The 17760-nt window shown below is 45.0% G+C and overlaps 1 protein-coding gene across 2 annotated transcripts in view; it reads right to left on the bottom strand.

Annotated features, from left to right (window-relative positions):
• Positions 1-17760, bottom strand: part of SAAL1 (serum amyloid A like 1) — a 268183-nt gene that overhangs the window by 93075 nt on the left and 157348 nt on the right. For both annotated transcript variants that reach the window (XM_078681081.1, XM_078681082.1), the window contains one exon: positions 10369-10451. In XM_078681081.1, coding sequence (XP_078537207.1) covers positions 10369-10451 — 83 coding nt within the window. The remainder of the gene's footprint in view (positions 1-10368; positions 10452-17760) is intronic.

The raw sequence follows: 17760 nt of genomic DNA, 5'->3' as shown, positions 1-17760 counted from the left end.
CTTGTGTGGGTCGGCTTAGTGCCTGCGACAGGAAACAGCGCAAAACGCGAAGTGTGTAGCTGTCGTCAAGCTCGGACCAAAAACCCAGGTGACCCCCCTTGCAAAAGCAGGTGGTTTTGAGATAGGCAATTTTGATGTCGCCTCACTAGGTTTTGGGCCCTTGCCTGTCACGGGTACTAGCGCCTCCCACACAAGTGAGGCACCATTTTTATCGGGAGACCTGGGGGAACGCTGGGTGGTAGGAAATTTGTGTGAGCCCGGTGATGCCACACTTTCCCACCCAAAAATGTGTGAAAACACTGTTTTTTTCAGCTAAAATTGAGGTTTGCAAGGGATTCTGGGTATGGGGACGTTGGGGGATCCACGCAAGCCATGCCTCCGTGGAATCCCCCGGGTGTCTACTTTTCAGAAATGTGTGGGTTTGGTAGGTTTCCCTAGAAGGCCGTCGAGCACGGGCCAAAAACTCATGAGACCCTCCCTTGCAAAACCAGGTTGTTTTGTGTTAGGTAATTTTGATGTCGCCTCAATAGGTTTTTGGCCCTTGCCTGTCGCAGGCACTAGGCCTATCCACACTAGTGAGGTACCATTTTTCTCTGAAGACTTTGGGGAACATGGGGTGGGTGGAATTTTGTGGATCCACGCAGATTCCAGAACTTTCCAACACAGAAATGTGAGGAAAATTTTTTGGGGGGACACATTTTTAGGTTTGCAAGGGATTCTGGGTAACAGAACCTGGTGAGAGCCCGTCAAGTCACCCCATTCTGGATTTCCATGTGTGTCTATTTTTCAACAATGTACAGGTTTGCTAGGTTACCCTATGTGCCGGCTGCGCTAGGGCGTAAAATCCACAGGTAGGCATATTGCTAAAAACAAATGCGTGCCTAGTCAGCTTTCTGCCACTCTGGGGGGGGGGGGATTTCGGGGTGAGGTTGCACCGATATGCCCCCACCTCCACACATACAAAAGCCAGCGTAATCTTTGGCGTCAAGTGTGCTTTTTGCCCCCCCCCCCCGGGGTGGGCAGATTGGGGGCTACTGCCCCATCTTCGCTCAAGGGGGGGGGGGGGGCAGAAAGGCTGTAATTGTTGCAGGTGGGGTGTGGAGGGAATTGGCATGGCCGTTTTGGGCAGCCCCCACCCTAATAAAAATGTGCCCAAAAAAATCCCTGGTGTCTAGTGGGTTTTTTGCCCTCCCAGGGGGGCAGATTGGGGGCTAATGCCCCCTTCTGCCCCCCAGGGGGGCAGAAAGCCTACTAGATGCCAGGGATGTTTTTGAGAAAATTTTAATTAGGGTGGGGTCTGCCCAAAACGGGCATGCCAATGCCCCCACGCTAATAAAAAATTGCCCCAAAAAATCCCTGGTGTCTAGTGGGCTTTTTGCCCCCCCAGGGGAGGGAAGATTGGGGGCTACTGCCCCATCTGTCCCCAGGGAAGCAGGAAGGCTGTAATTGTTGCGGGGGATGGGGTGGGGGCATGGGCATGCCAGTTTGGGCAGCCCCACACTATTTCAAATTTGCCTCCAAAAAAATCCCTGGCGTCTAGTGGGCTTTTTGCCCCCAATGGTGGGGCAGATTGGGGGCTACTGCCCCCATCTGCCCCCGGGCAGAAAGTCCACTAGACGCCAGGGAGTTTTTTGGGCAAATTTTAATTAGGGTGGGGGCTGCCCAAAACAGGCATGATAATGCCCCCACCCTAATAAAAATGTGCCCAAAAAATCCCTGGCCTTTACTGGGCTTTTTGCCTCCCAGGGGGCAGTTTGAGGGCTAATGACCCCATCTGCCCCCCCCCCCCCGGGGGCAGAATGGCTGTAATTGTTGTGGGGAGGGGTGGGGGCATTGGCATGCCCATTTTGGGCAGCCCCTGCCCTAATTCAGATTTGCCCCAAAATATCCCTGGCATCTAGTGGGCTTTTTGCCCCTCCGGGTGTGCCGATTGGGGGCTACTGTCTCCATCTGCCCCCCAGGGGGGAAGAAAGGCTGCAATGGTGGATGGGGGCATTGGCGTGCCCGTTTCGGGCATCCCACACCCTAAAAAAAATTGCACGAAAGAAAATCCCTGGTGTCAAGTGGGCTACTTCCCCCATCTGACTCCCAAGGAAGGCCGAAAGGCTGTAATGGTGGCGGGGTGGGGGCATTGGCGTGCCCGTGTCAGGCAGCCCCACCCTAAAAAAACATGCACACACCAAAACAAAAAAAACCCTGGCGTCTAGTGGGCTTTTTGCCCCTCCGGGAGTGCAGATTGGGGGCTACTGCATCCATCTGCCCCCCAGGGGGTGGCAGAAAGGCTGTAATGGTGCCGGGGGGGGGGGCATTGGCGCGCCTGTTTTGGGCAGCCCCCCCACCCTAAAAAATTTGCCCCAAAAATATCCCTGGGATATAGTGGGCTTTCTGCCCCCCCCGGGGGGGCAGATTTGGGGCTACTGTCCCATCTGCCCCCCAGGGGGGGGCAGAAAGACTGAATAATGCAAATTTCTTTTTTGGCGGTAGTGAAGGCCCGTGCCCAAGGGGCCGCGTCCCCCTCCCTGGTGTCTAGTGGGTGGATCCCTGCTTGGGGATCGCCCTCCTGGGGTGGGTTACCATTGGAAAGGGGAGATTCTCCCCTTTCCAATGATACCTCTCCCATCTTTCTACGTGCTCAGGGGGCTGAGATAGCCCCCTGAGCATGTAGAAAGTGAAACTGAAATGAGCCTAAAGGCTCATTTCAGTTTCAGTTTGTGTTCAATGACGACAGCGAGACGTCCGCGATGATAGTCATTGAACAGAAACCAGGGAGGGGGCTTTGGGAGCTGGGGAAGCTCTTCCCCAGCTCCCAAGGTCACAGGGGAGAAAAGGAAATCCCTCTGCTGTCTGTAGCAGAGGGATTTTGTGCCCCTGGCCTCATGACGGAATGGTTCCGTCATGAGCACAGGGGCACCGATGCTCATGACGGAACCATTCCATAATGAGCATCGAAGGGGTTAATACAGTCTTTCCTGTTATGTGTGCCTGAAAAGCTTTCAGGGCTAGAAACACAGTCTTCATCTCCAGGAAGTTGATGTGTTTTAAAGCATCTGATTCATTCCATTGGCCTCGTACTTCCAGGTTGCTCATGTATACTTCACATCCTCTGTTGGATGCAAGTGTTGTGATGTTCAACGTTGGAGTTGGATTTTTGAATGGTCTCCCTAGCGTTATGATCTTTAATGTCTACCATTGTACCTCCTTTTGTATTTTTGCTGTAAAAACCACTAGATCCTCCCAACTGCCAGTGGCTTGTGATTAATTGTTGTCTAACCATTCTTGGAATGGACGCATATGCAGCATTGTTTGCTGTTTCAGTCAGCAGCACCTGCCTGTATTACCATTACTGCATTCTGGCTGGTATTGAGATGCCTTTTGGATTAATATCCTTCGAGCTCACCTGAAAGGGGACGCCATCATTGTATGTAATATGTTTTAGGTGGAATACGGTTTCCGCTATATTAGGCATATATCCTGCATCAAGGGATCTCTTCATGAGCATGATGAGATGTTAATTGAACCGTTTTTTGTAAGATATTTCTCGCCGCTTTCCCATTATTGAATTTCGCTTGAACCTGGCTGACTAAGACTTCCGTATAACTTAGAGGTGGCCCTGCTGGTCAATTTTAGCATTTATCGTGATATATTTAGGGTAACATCTCTCAAATATAATACCCCTCGCTGATGGGAAACTACTCCTTTATACTTGGATGTGGCCCTGTTGGTCAATTTTTAACTTTTGTTGAGATACGTACAGTATTACATCTCTCACTACAATACCGCCTTTTTGACGGGGAACGATATCCAGAAAGAAAACCCCCCGCTCCTTTCAAAACGCCTGGAGGGGCTTGACCCTATCCGAATTTTATGCCCGTAAGAAGTCCTGTAAATGGACGAAACGCGTCGGCTGTTCGTTGTGTTTTTCCTGGAATACAAATAAAGAAAAAAAGGTACGAAAAAAGAAATACCGAAGACTTCTTTCAATTTTGGTTAAGGACAATTGACTTGATTGTGCTGATAGAACTTTTGGGTGGTGCACCTTTGCTTTATTTCAAAATTGTTAAAGTCCCGGCTGGGAACTAGTACAGTGACGGTGGGTACCGAACAGTGTGCACACAGCGCCCACCTTAAACAGTGGGTAACTTACGAATAGAGTAGAAAGATCGGGTTAGGTGCTGCTAGAAAGGAGGTTCCACTGTCAGTGCTGCTTTTTCTGCATATGCAGCCTTGCATGGGTTATGAGTGGGATGCATGATGCACATTAACTTCATAATTGTCTTCTGGTACCGATGAGTTTGATGTATTATATAGCTTTCACTCTTTTTTGAGTTGGTTATGCTCATGCTGTTTTGGAATTCAGTGTTGCCCCAAGGAAAATCTATTTTGTTCCAGTTGCGGGGGACGATTTTTTTGTGGTTGATGGAAATCCCTACACGTTCCAAGGATTGTGATCACGGTCTGAAAGTCCCTTTGCTATTTTTACTTTGTTTTTACCTTTACCAGCTAGTCATCTAAGTATGGGTACACGTGTATTCCCTGTCTTCTTAGGAAAGCTGTGACCGCTGGAAAACATTTGGTGTAAACCCTTGGTGCTGATTTTATGCAACAAGGTAAAATCTTGAATTGGTAATGTACTTTCTAAAATACAAATCGCAGGTACTTTTTGCGTGCTTGGTTCATGGGTATGTGTAGATAAGCGCCCTTTAGATCCATTGTTGCCATATAGTCCCCTTTTTGTAGGAGAGCAATTACTATTTGAGGTGGTGTTGTTTTGAAATGCAGTGTGTGGATGAATTTGCTTATGAATTGGAGGTTCAGTATTGGTCTTAGGGTAAGACCTTGCTTTGGAACCAAGATGTATGAGGAGTAATTCCCTTTGTTCTTTTCTTTTACTTGTACCTTTTCTATTGCATGTTCTTGAAGAAGTTCTTTGACATCTTATTATAGTTGTATGAATTCCACCTTTTGATATCTCTTTTGTTTCAATGGGATTGGTGGTGGCTTTTTGATTAATTCTATACAATACCCATGAAGCATTACATTTAAAATCCAATTGTCTTTGGTGGTTTCTGTCCACCGTTGTGGGTAGTTCCCTATACTTGCCTCCCATTAGTGTTTTGTGGGGGCTTATTTCATTTGTTGAGTCATTTACTGGTAGTTCCTCCACCTTGGGAGGTTTGACCTCTTCCTCTTGCACAACAGGACCACCTTGCAGGATTTTGCCACTGCAATGAGGTCTGTTGTGTGGCTTGTTGTAAGCTGTTTTGTGCTTGGTTCTGTTGTTCTTGCCTGTGGGTCGTGAGTGTGTTTCCATCTCTCCGGAATGCACCTCTGCATTGTAAGGCTCCCATCCCATCGCCTTAGCTGTCTTGTTGTCCTTTTTTAATCTGTTGCAAGGACTCATCCACCACCTGCCCAAATAGTGCCTCTCCTGTGAAGGGTTTGTTGATAATGGAAGCTTGTACTTCGTGTTTGAAGTCTGATATTCTGTCCCAGGCATGTCTCCTTAATGTTGTGCCTGTGCTTGTCTGCATACTGGCAGTGTCTGTTGCATCTAGTGCAGATTTCAGGCAAGTGTTTGCAATGTTCTTGCCTTCTTGCATTCATTATTGCCTTGGCTCTCTTACTGTCGTCCTCAGGAAGTTTCTGCATTAGTGATTCGATTTTGTAACATTGTTGGTAACCATATCTATTTAGCAAATGCATTGACAATCCACCACTGTATTGCCGCCTCTCTACCCATCTTTCTACCCACCATGTCTAGTCTCTTGCTTTCCATTTCTGGTGCGGGGCCCTTTTGAGGTGTGTGTGAGATGCTCCTCCTCCTTGCGGTGGTAACAATGGTGAAGTCTGCTGGGGTGTTCCCCTGGATGTATTTTGAATCTTTGTTTGAGGGCTTGCATTTCTTTTCCACCGAGTGTAGATTGCTTTTGCTGTGGCTGGCTCTTTAATGGTCTCTTTAACTTGGTCGAGAATGCTAGGTAACATCGTAGGTATAGGTTCCCCTTACCAACAGGCATTAATGTTTCCAGGAAAAAACATAAAATTTCCTTTCTCTTGTGTCTGCAACTCCTCTTAGCAGGCTATTGTACAATGTGAGGTTGTCAGGTGGTGATGGCCTTGAGGGTTATGTATCTGTATCTTCTTCTGGAGATTCCATTTGAGGTCGATTCACGACTCCTCGTCTGCTCCTCCTGCTGCTTCTTCCGCTTCTGCTTCGTAAAAGTCCTCTTCCATCTCCTCTTCTGAATGGGGTTTCGGGGATGGCGGAGCTTCTAAGGCTGATTCCTCTTCTTCCGCGTCAAGCAGGATTGGGGCTTACTTGGAATTCTGAATTCTATTAAGGTGTCGCCGAACTCCTTCTTGCGTTGAAGGAATGCTGCCATTTCTGCCTCAAAACTTCGCTTTTTCGATGTCCAAAACTTCATGTGTAGTTTCTGTCTCTTCGACATTCTTGTCTTCGTAGTCACTGGACAATCCAAGATCCTTTAGTGACATCTGTGTTTTCTGCTCCTTGGACATGGTGGTGTCGTGTTCTAGCCTTTGTTTGACGTACCTTCAGGGTCTTTGGTACGAACGCTGTACAGGCCTCGCAATCTTCTTTGCGGTGGTCTTTAAGTAAACAGGGGTTGCAGATTTCGTGGGGGTCTCGCTGTACACATTTCTGGTGGCAGTTAGGGCAGAACTTAAAGTTTTTTTCTTCCATGACCCTTGCCTTGATTCATTCATTTCCACGTGTTGACTCTGACTGGGTCCCACAATGGGAGAGGAGTATGATGGATCCCCTTCTCTCTCTTTGTCTACTCCTTCTCTCGGTCTGACAACTCGTAGCTTTCTCTGTATTTCCTGAATTTTTTTGAAGTTTTTTCCTCACCAGGAGCTCCTCCATTTCGTCCAGACACAACGCTGAAAAAAGAATCCGAAGATTTCCGCTACATACAGGAACATCCGGGGTGCTGTCGGACATCACACAGGGGAGGAACATACCACCAAATGGTGGTCAACAACGTCCACAAAACAACAACAAAACCTGGAAAAAAGGACAATTTCGTACCCAACCACTAGATGGCAGAATAATCACTAAACGACAAACAGCTGTCAGCCGTCTGGAGAGATTTTGCTAAAAATACACATAGCACACTTGGTAGAAAAGACTGCTATAAAATAGCATATAACTGCTATTTCTACCTAAATAAGCAAAACAATTAAATGCCCAGATGTCGGCACTCTCTTGGAGGGAATGTGGGATTTTGGAATATTTCTAACATATATGGTGCGATTGTCCATTCATTAAACCATTTTGAGATATAATCTTAGCAGCTATGCTCCTCAGATATCCACTTCCAAAGCATAAATATAATATCCTACTTTGGTTGCACACCTCATTGATGAAATATCAATCTAAGGTTGATCAAGTACTGATGTGGAACTGCTTGGCTGAGGCAAAAAAACTTCATGGGTACCAACTAGAAGAAAGATGAATGCCCCCTGACAGAGAATTTGTTCCAGAGAATGTAATGTTATGTTATTTATACTTATAGTGCACGGTTACCCTGGGGTGTACTGGCGCTAAGTACTGGTTACCTGAGGAGCATAAGGCCTAGTAGTGAGAGAAGAACCATGTCTTCAAGCCCTTTCGGAAGGAAATGAGATCTGGGTAATCACTGAGTTGGAACAGAAGTTCATTCCATCCTTTTGAGGCACAATGAATAAAACTTCTTCCTCCCCAATTAGTTTTTTTAAAAGGGGGAGTTTGCACTAGTGTCGACGTAGTGTTCTGCCTGGGACATAACAAGAAAGTTTACATTTGAGGAACTCAGGAACTGTCCCATTGACAGCTTTAAAGACAATACAGAGTGCTTTGAAGCGTGATCTTAGTTGTACTGGAAGCCAGTGCAATTTCTTAAGTTCTCCTTTGATAGAGGCAAACCTGGGTGTCCCGGTCAGCATTCTAGCTGCCGCGTTCTGGACCAATTGCAGCCTGTTCATATGTTGTTTTTGAACATTGTGATATAAAATGTTGCAATAGTCCAGACGCGACATTATGAGTGCTGTAACCACGTTCCTAAGGTTACTCTCAGTCACGAAGAACTTAATTTTCTTGATTATTCGAAGGACCATAAAACATGCTGAGGTCACCATGTTCACTTGGTCCCCCATGGTGAGTTTATTATCCACCAGGATACCAAGATTCTTGAAGGTACTGGAAACAAGCCCAGATCCTCCGGCCACCACTCTGATGTCTATACCCGTGGATTATTGCCAAATTTCAAAACCTCGGTCTAAGCCGAATTAAGGTTTAGACAATTGGAGGACATCCAGGCTGAGATGACGCTCATACAGTCATGCAAGCGATCACCTGCCTCCTTTTCCGCTCCCTCCGTCACCGACAACACAATTTGTGTGTCGTCAGCGTAGGAGGTGAGTTGGAAACCAAATGGCCTTATGATTCCGGCCAGAGGTGCCACATATATATTGAAAAGCATAGGGCTAAGAGCTGAGCCCTGTGGCACCCCACACGGAAGTGAAAAAGGTTCTGAGGTGTTACCGCCTAGGTCTACAGTTTGTGACCTATCGGACAGGAACGATTGTAACATTAGAATGTGGAGTATCATGGCAATGGAATGCCTTTCTAATGTGCAAACCAATAAACCCAAAGACGTTGACTTAGTATGGGATCCCCTAAATGAGTACTGGTCACAGGATTTGCCCATGGCCTGATGCCCAGTACGACTGTGAGCTTTGAACTTGTTCCACTCAAGTTGAGTGTCATTGTTTGTTTTCAGAAACTAAAAGACTCTTTTACACAATTTTGGGCATTCATAGCTGTGATGAAAACATTGGTGTGGCCCACGGACATTACTATATGATCTTTGACCCTGAGCCCCATATGTGGAGTGTGTTCTCATTGAAACAATGTCACTGGCCAAAATAGTTGTTCTTTTCTGTTTTTCTTGTTGGAGTTCGGAGGGCAGGGATATAATGTTGTGGTGAGTAAATACAGCTGTATCGTTGAACTTACCTATCTGTACCACTTGTTTTTATGATACTGTGAAATGCGCTATACTAAATCTTATTAAAAAAATAAATAAAAACGTGGTTAAATAAAAAGGTCACACAAACCAAATGTAGGTGAACTTGAAACAGGGAAAATAAGCTTTAAACATAAATGTAATCAAGGTACGCTGTAGCTATTGCATACATTTCACCTGTCATTTGCAGGACAATGGAGTAGTGTACACTTCAGGACTATAAAGTTTTTCATTATTGAAAATAATTAAAACAAAATAAAAAATGCACAGCTAGCACAACCTGGTATCCTGAGGGGCTTAAAGGAGGGGATTCTTCATTACCAGGCGGCCTAATGGCCTAACAGGTGACATCCAACTTGTGAAACAGTCTGCGTGTGGCAGAAGGTACTCACTGGCATCAATGGTGGTGGCAGAGCATAACAGAGGAGGACAGGAGATTGTTTAATAAAAGGAACGAAATATAATAATAATATAATATTGTATAATTAATAGGCCTGAAGCGTTGATAGATAAATTTGCACAGAGGAAACTGACCAACCAAAATAATTAGCTTTTAAATATAGTAGCTAATTTCCCAAAGAATATTGTATCGTGCTTAGTAAGTAATTTTTATTATGCATGATTAAAATCTTTTCATACACAAAGTAATAAAAAAATTCTTGTTCACAGTTAAAAGAAAAAGATAAAATTGGCGTAAAAAAAAATCGATAAACATGTTTGCAGTTATACAATTGGCCATTATGGTTGTCAATAAATCTAAAGTGCTTGTGCATCTGGAAAAGCTGGACTGACAATAGTTTCCCCGAGTTGACCAACCGTCCTAATACAGCATAATGAAGTGCTTTTTATTTTTTTGCATAAAGTCATCGTTGGTTTAAAGTGTTGGAGCGACTGTAAAGCGCTGTTGCTTGCCTTTTGCAGCTCACTTCAAGGGGTGCCAGGTCCATTTTTGGACCTGGTGTCTGAATGCGACAAATTTTTTAGTCTCCTGGTTGCAGTCTCAAAACATTTTGTCAGCCAGCAGTTTAGCTGTACCTCGCCAGGATTGAAGCACAGCTTTACTGCCTGCCTACAGGTCCGATATGGTGATGCCTGAAAAAAGGTCATAACAAGGTGCATCTTATGTCCTTTAGGTTCGGGCATGACCCCAAGTCGTAGATTTAAAAACATTTCCTTTGTTTTTATTTTGACTCATGTACTCAAGTAAGATTGCGGTTTGAGTCTTTCATAGTACCGTGCTTAGTGGCATTCAATACTGAGGTTTATTACTAATGAACTAGATTTCTCTCTTAGCGTTACACATATTACTTATGAAGAAATTATGTTTAAGGTAACTTACCTATTGCCTGAATTCCTTCATCCACTGTAGTAAGTAGTTGTAAAATATGCATGTACACATCAAGCCCTTCAGGGTTGTCAGAGCTGCAAATACAAATTTCACATTTAAATCACAAAATTATAGAGAACATCAACACCTTACAACAACTAGTCAAAGTATGAGACAAGCGATGTATACCGCAGTTTTGTTGATGATGGATACAGAACTAACCCCTAATGAAAAGCACACAAAGTAGGAGCACAGCATGAAGCTATTCTCTGACTACTGTGCCATTAATATGCTAGTGTGTTGATTCGTAGCACTCTGGTTCTCCCGCAGTGCGGGACGCACTAAAGGCTGCAAGGGGACTTCACGCCCTAATATTCCAAATTGTGGCCAGTGTGTAGTAAATTGGGTCCAAACAGTATTAAGAGAAATACTTGTTTATTGCAGTATAAACAAACGGTGCCCCCGGCTTGACAGAGCTCACTCAGTAGGTCAATCAGTCAACGTTCTAACCTTGCCTTCAACCTGGGTGCAGGGACCTACCAAGTGGCAGGGAAAGGGTGGGGGTGACGGGAGATACCAATATGCGACTTAAGTTACAACACATCATCCTCCCTAGGGAGATAAACAGAAATGGAAAACAGGGAGTAACTGGGTGTGAGCAGGGAGAGAATGGGGAATGGGTGAGGATGGAAACAAAAGAATGCTTCAAGAATCACAGCATGACCAGGTCTTACGCAGAAGACCCCTAAACATTTAGTAATGGTAAAAGAGAATAGAGAAACGGACTCACTTCATGCTATATTGTCTGTGCCAGAGCGGAGAGGATCTTTGTCTATAACTTTTCCTACACTGCCCCTCATTCTTCCAGCTGTCGCCCTCAGCGGACCTACCTTGCTCTACTGTGTGCTCCCTTCCTCTGACAGGAACTACCTGGTCCTGACTCCACATCTTCCCATCTTCCATGACAACCACATTTCTTTTAACTTCCCTGATCTTACTCGAGGGAAAGAATTTGTCACCCTTCGTGGCAAGTCTTAATGGCTTCTTGATGTACACACTCTGTCCCTTCCCAAAGTTCCTCTCCTTTGCACCCCACTTCTTGTCGTACCATTCTTTGTATTTACTTTGTTTGTGTACAATCTTCTTGCTTGTCTCCTCCTGATCAATCTCCACCTCTGTTTTCTTCCCCAACCAGCTGGGAGCTAATTTCGAACCAGCTTTTCTTCTTCTCAGAAGCTCAAAAGGTGAATGTCCTGTAGTTACATTTGGCGTGGTATGGTACGCCCATAACATGTCTCTTAATGCATCATCCACATTTATTCCTGATTTGCTGGCCAGTTGTATGCATTCTTTCAGCATGCGATTAGCTCTTTCCACTTTTCCGTTCGCTTTTGGGCAATATAGAGGGGTTTGAACATGGGCAATAGAGTAGTCCTTTAGAAACTCCTTCATCACCTTTGAGACCAGTTGAACTCCATTGTCTGTTACCATTGTGGATGGAATACCCTCTCTAGAAAACACCTCCTTTAAGAAATTGATGAGACTTCGTGTTAATGTTATGTACCACCTTGTGGGTAATCCAGTTGGAGTAGTAGTCAATTAGCACCAACAAATACCAATCCTGAGGACCCTTACCTTGAATGGGACCTGCAATATCGAAACCCGGTTTGTCCCATGGTACCTTTGGAACCTCCACTGGGCACAGGGGTGCATGTTTCGTCACTCTAGACTTGTCACTTAAACTGCATGCAAAGCAGTCTTTTACTTTGTCTTCCATGTCCCGATCCATGGCTGGAAAACAATACTCCGAGCGTAGTCTTGCCTTGCTGAGACTGCGGCCCAGATGGCCCTCGTGAGCTAGATCAATCACCTGGTTTCTCAACCCTACAGGCGGAACCAATCTTCCTGACTTCAGAATGAATTTTTCCTCCACAGAAAGATGGTCCCTAACATTCCAATATGGTTGGATTTCATTGTCAAGATCCTTGCATCTTTCTGGCCAACATGTCACGATGTACTTCTTTACTCTCTTTAAGATATTATCTTGCTCCATGTGTGCATCCAATTCGTCTTTGTTCAATGCTGCTAGGTTCACTTGCAGGATATTATTTCCGATTTTTTCCTCCTCAGCTTCCCCCTTGATGGGCGCTCTCGATAGGAAATCCGCCACCTTATTTTGTTGACCTGGAATATACGCCATTTTGAGATTGTAGCCTTGCAGCCCTAAAACCCATTTGGCAATGCGAGGGGTCATATTCTCCATGTCTTTGTTAGTGAACATTGAAATCAACGGCTTGTGGTCTGTATGCACTTCAAATGGAACACCCCACACGTAAAATTTGAAATGCCTGATAGTCCAGTAGACGGCTAAAGTCTCTTTCTCCACTGTAGAATAGTTAATTTCCGGACTTGTGAGCGTCCTGGATGCAAAAGCGACCACTTTCACTTTGTTGTCAACCCTCTGGGCTAAAGTCGCTCCAATCCCTTTGTTGCTGGCATCTGTTGAAATTATGGTATCCTTTTCTGGATTGAATTTGCCAATGTAGGCTGCCTGGATGATAGCTTCCTTTATGTGGTAAAAGCTGTGTCTTGCTCAATTCCCCAATTGAATTTACTATCCTTCTTGATAAGTTCTCTTAGAGGATGCGACTTTGTAGCAAAGTCTTTGATGAATTTGGCCATGTATTCTGCTAATCCCAAAAACGACATGACATCCTCTCTGTTAACCGGAGTGGGAGCATCTCTCACTGCGTTGACCAGATCACACTTTGGCTTGATTCCCTCTTCAGAGATTGTGTGACCCAAATAGTCCACCGAGCTCACTCCCAGCTTGCACTTGCTCGCTCTCGTGGTGCACCCAACCTCCTTTAATCTCTCCAATACTCCTTTTGTGTTGTCATTGTGCTCATTTTCATTTGTTCCATAAATCAGTATATCGTCTTGAAAGCACATAGTTTTGATGCAGTCTTTTAGAATATGTTGCATTACCCTTTGAAATGTTGCAGCGGCGGATGCCAAACCAAACGGCATCCTCTGAAATTTATAATTTCCAAATGGCGTAGTGAAAGCTGTTAAGGACTGAGACTCCGGGTGTAATTGGATCTGGTAATATGCAGAAGACAAATCCAGGACACTGAAAAACTTTGCACCCTGGATTGTGCTTAGCATTTCGCTTATCCTCGGCAGGGGAAATCTATCCACCTGGATGTTGGCATTTAAGTCTCTCAAATCGACACAGAGCCTTATGTTACTTCCCCCATCCTTGGTCGTGATCACGATCGGGGCCAACCACTCCGAGCTTTCGATTTCCGTGATGACACCTTGGCTGACCAGCTTCTCCAATTCTTTCTTCAATGGCTCCCTCATGCGCAGTGGAATAGATCGGGTCTTGTGTACGACAGGTACTGCCCCTTCTTTAAGGACAATTCTGTGCATGTAGTTCTTGAGCACACCCAACTTATCACTAAACACCTCCTTGAATTCTGAAATTATTTTCTGCAATATTGGGAGGTTCCACCAAGAGTACTTGCTCTCTGTTGTTAGGATCTAATTTAATCCCTAACTCTTTTTGATGCTTCCACCCCAGAAGACTGGAACCCCTTGTGGCTACATAAACCTTGCCTACTGTATGCCTGTCCTTGAAGGAGATCCTCATTATCGCCATGCCTTCTAAGGGGATGTGTTCCCTATTGTAACGCGCTGGGCTAATGTCAACTTTTTCTAGCTTAACCTGGTGTCTGGCAAATTTCTCATCGAAAATACTTTTGTCAACAAGAGTAAAAGGAGAGCATGAGTCAGCATAAACTTGAAACTTTTCACCATCTAAGGTTATTTCACATGTAGGGTAAATGTTATCATCCATGACATTTTCATCATCCACCTGAAAAATGTATGTTTTCTCACACTCTTCCTCTCTTTCAAAATTTTCAATTGCATTTACTTTTTGACCAACAGTTTTACAAACATTTGAAAAATGCCCCCTCCTATTACATTTTCTACACACAACATTTCTCGCCGGGCACTTCCAATTGTTTGCCAAATGATTAGTGCTTCCGCATTTAAAACTATGAAAGCCTTCATTCTTTCCACGTTGGTTACCCTTGTATTTTTCTCCTACCTTACAAACAGTTTCCCCTACATCAGTAGCCTTTCCCTCGTTCTTTTCACTGTTTGCTCCATCCCGTATTTCCATCTCTTTCATGCATAACGCTGTGTGTTCCAAACCCTTCGCTATACTTAGAGCCTCCTCCAGGTCAGGATTTCTAGTGAGCAATTCTTCTTGAATTTTAGGGTCATTGGTACACCTCACTATCTGGTCTCTAATCATGGAATCAGTAAGATCTCCAAACTCACAAGTGGCTGATAAACCCCTCAAAACTGCTACATACGATGTCACTTTTTCTTCTTTCTTTTGCACCCTCTTGTAAAATTTGTGTCTCTCTAACACTACATTAATTTTTACTTTAAAATGCTCTTCTAATTTCCTATGGGTATATTCATATACATTAGTACCTTCCACTTCTTCCTGTTCATCATCCACCATTCTGCCTGTTATGTCCTCAAAAACTTTCCTTCCTTGAATGCCTAAATTGTGGAGCAATATGTGGCTGTTTCCTAACGTTGTTATAATTGCTTCCCCCTATCGCTATGAGGTAAGACTTAAAAATACCTTCCCACCTCTTCCATGGGATATCAGGCTCACCTAGCTCATTTAGGAAAGGTGGTGGTTGACTCATACCTGCTCCCGCCATTGCCATGTGGGGAAAAGGCACCAATCTAGGGACTCCTCCCCCACCAAATGCCAAACCATGGGTTTGAAGGACTAAACCCTACTCAGCCAATACCCAGGAAGAGAAAGGACCAAAAAAAAAAAAATGCTAAAGCTGATAGTGCACAAACACACAGTGCGGCACAAATGCTAAATGCAGAATTACAATTTATAACCTGCTGACACAACCCTCAGTTAAATAAATAAAAAAAAAGGGGGGGTGCACCTTCCCTCGAACCACCAAGAGTTAGCGCTGGATAAATGCTCTTCTTTACTTCATGTCTGATGATAGGCCTATTTTTATTGCAGCTTATATACTTTGTAATAATTTTCCCTCAACCAATAAGTACCGCCTAGCGCCAGGAGGCGGGAACTTCCTGAAGGAAAAAGATCCAGTCACATACGGGAGTGCGGCGCTCTCTTCTCAGGCGTCGACGTCTTCCTTTTCACACATTCCTGAAACGATAGCCGAAAAAGACCTCCCCCCGGCAGGAGACTGTTCCTCTCACGAGCGCCACAATGCAGAAGACTCCAACCTTGTCTTTCAGCACGTCTGCTCACGCTGACTGAAGGCCCCCAACTCCCTACGACCTCAGAAAAAACGGCGCGGGTGAAGGGAAAAAAACGACACTCCTGCCTCAGACCTGCGCAATCCCTCACCGAAGGAAACTTACACGCAAAGTCAGTGGCATTCACTTGATGAATTTACTCTACGAGCGCTGAGGGGAGGGTGACTTCAGGCTCCTTAAAAGTGCTGACGGGGAACTTTAGGCAAAACTCTACCCCGATGTCAGTACGTTATGTTAGATTCAGTCACGACTGCAACTTCTACTGACTCCTTAAGAAATGAGCCGAACCACTGACGGACAGGAGGCAAGTTTCTCAGTTGTGAGTTATTCGCAATTTCTATATCTCTTTTTCACCAGGTTCCCACAAAAGTTCTTTATATATTTAACATTCCGCTGTAGCCTCCAGCTGCGCTCAGCACTCAACGGGAAATCCAGGTTCCTTTCTCATTCAAATATTTTTTCTCCTCATTATCTGTTCGTCATCCTCCGGTCAAGCATCACTAAAACCAGGGAAGGGCACTAGATAAAGACTGTCCCTGACACAGCCTCCGGACCTCGTCGCCACCAAAATGTAGTACATTGGGTCCAAACAGTATTAAGAGAAATACTTGTTTATTGCAGTATACACAAACGGTGCCCCTGGCTTGACAGAGCTCACTCAGTAGGTCAATCAGTCAACGTTCTAACCTTGCCTTCAACCTGGGTGCAGGGACCTACGAAGTGGTGGGAAAGGGTGGGGGTGACGGGAGATACCAATATGCGACTTAAGTTAAAACACAGTGTCTTTGCAATAGAGCACTCCATGCCCCCTTCCGCGTGTGGCGCGGGACGCACTCAACTCTGAAAGAGGTTTACGCCCCAGTATTTCAAGCTGGGGCCAGGAGTAGCAGGGCCAACACCGGTGACTTCAGCTATAAAGCAATCTGAGGGTCCATGCGGGTGACGCCCGGGCCATGTGAGCCCCCTCCACACCCCTGTAGGACGCACATTTAAGGCAGCCCCGGAGACCTGGGCTACGCCACTTTAGAGTACCCTAATATTGTATTTTACTTATCTTAATCCCACAATCAATTGGTGCTATTTGGCCACAGGTTTTTAACTATTTAATCACTCATGGTGTTTGATTCTTCCTGTTAGTTCTCTTTTTTATTGTTTCGATTATGACTATTCTCTAGATAGAAGTAAGAAAACCATAGTAGCCATCCATTATGGTCAACCGTAAACTATCACCCTGACAGGTAGTGTGCAGAAAACAATTGTTAAAGAAAAGTCAATCCTAACTTATTTAACCTCAGCTGTGGGGGCTTTAACAGAAGATCTAGCTGCAGTGGATTAAGAATTAGGATCGGGCAAGTCAGCTTTAGCGATTTCCCCCTTCATTTTGCTGTGTGAGTGTCCCAGAACCCACGCCTACCCCCAGTTAGCAACACAGTGTGAGACCTCAAGTCGGAAACTGACCAACCCAACTCAGAGGTTCCAACTATAGCACAAATTCATAATGTTACTATCAATGCTATTGACACCTCGTCTCAACAACAAAAGGAAGAAGGAGGGTCAGCGGGAGGTCTGGAAAGCAACGGCGGAGCACAACATGACATGTAAAATTCAAACCTAGCGGGTGAGATAATGTAAAAACCAATGGTAAAGGGATATGGATGAGCTGCCACCCCATGATTCATTCCTTGCTAGAACCCTGGTATACAAAAATTAAACACCTAATAACTTCTTCAATTTCACCCATTATATCAAGATTAACAGCAATGGAATCAACTCTTTCCTAAACACAAACCAAGAGTTTACCATCACAAAGGGTGGTGATGAAAAAAACTGACCAGCAACATAAGACACAGGGGTGGGAGGCTCACTAACCAAAGCCTCTATCTATGATAAAAAAGTGAAGTAGTAAAAACAGACATGGTGAGGAGATTTGTGGGAGGTGAACTGCCAGTCTCAGGGCCCAGCATGAGACAGGAAAGGGACCGAGGGAGGGAGAAAGTGATCACCAAACAGTACTAACACACAGGCCCCTTCAGGATAGGAACATCTTCGACCAGCCCTGCCGGTCTG

The sequence above is a fragment of the Lissotriton helveticus genome, chromosome 3_1 (genome assembly GCF_964261635.1).
Source record: "Lissotriton helveticus chromosome 3_1, aLisHel1.1, whole genome shotgun sequence".
Classification (NCBI taxonomy): domain Eukaryota; kingdom Metazoa; phylum Chordata; class Amphibia; order Caudata; family Salamandridae; genus Lissotriton; species Lissotriton helveticus.
This window is presented reverse-complemented; position numbering and strand designations above follow the sequence as displayed.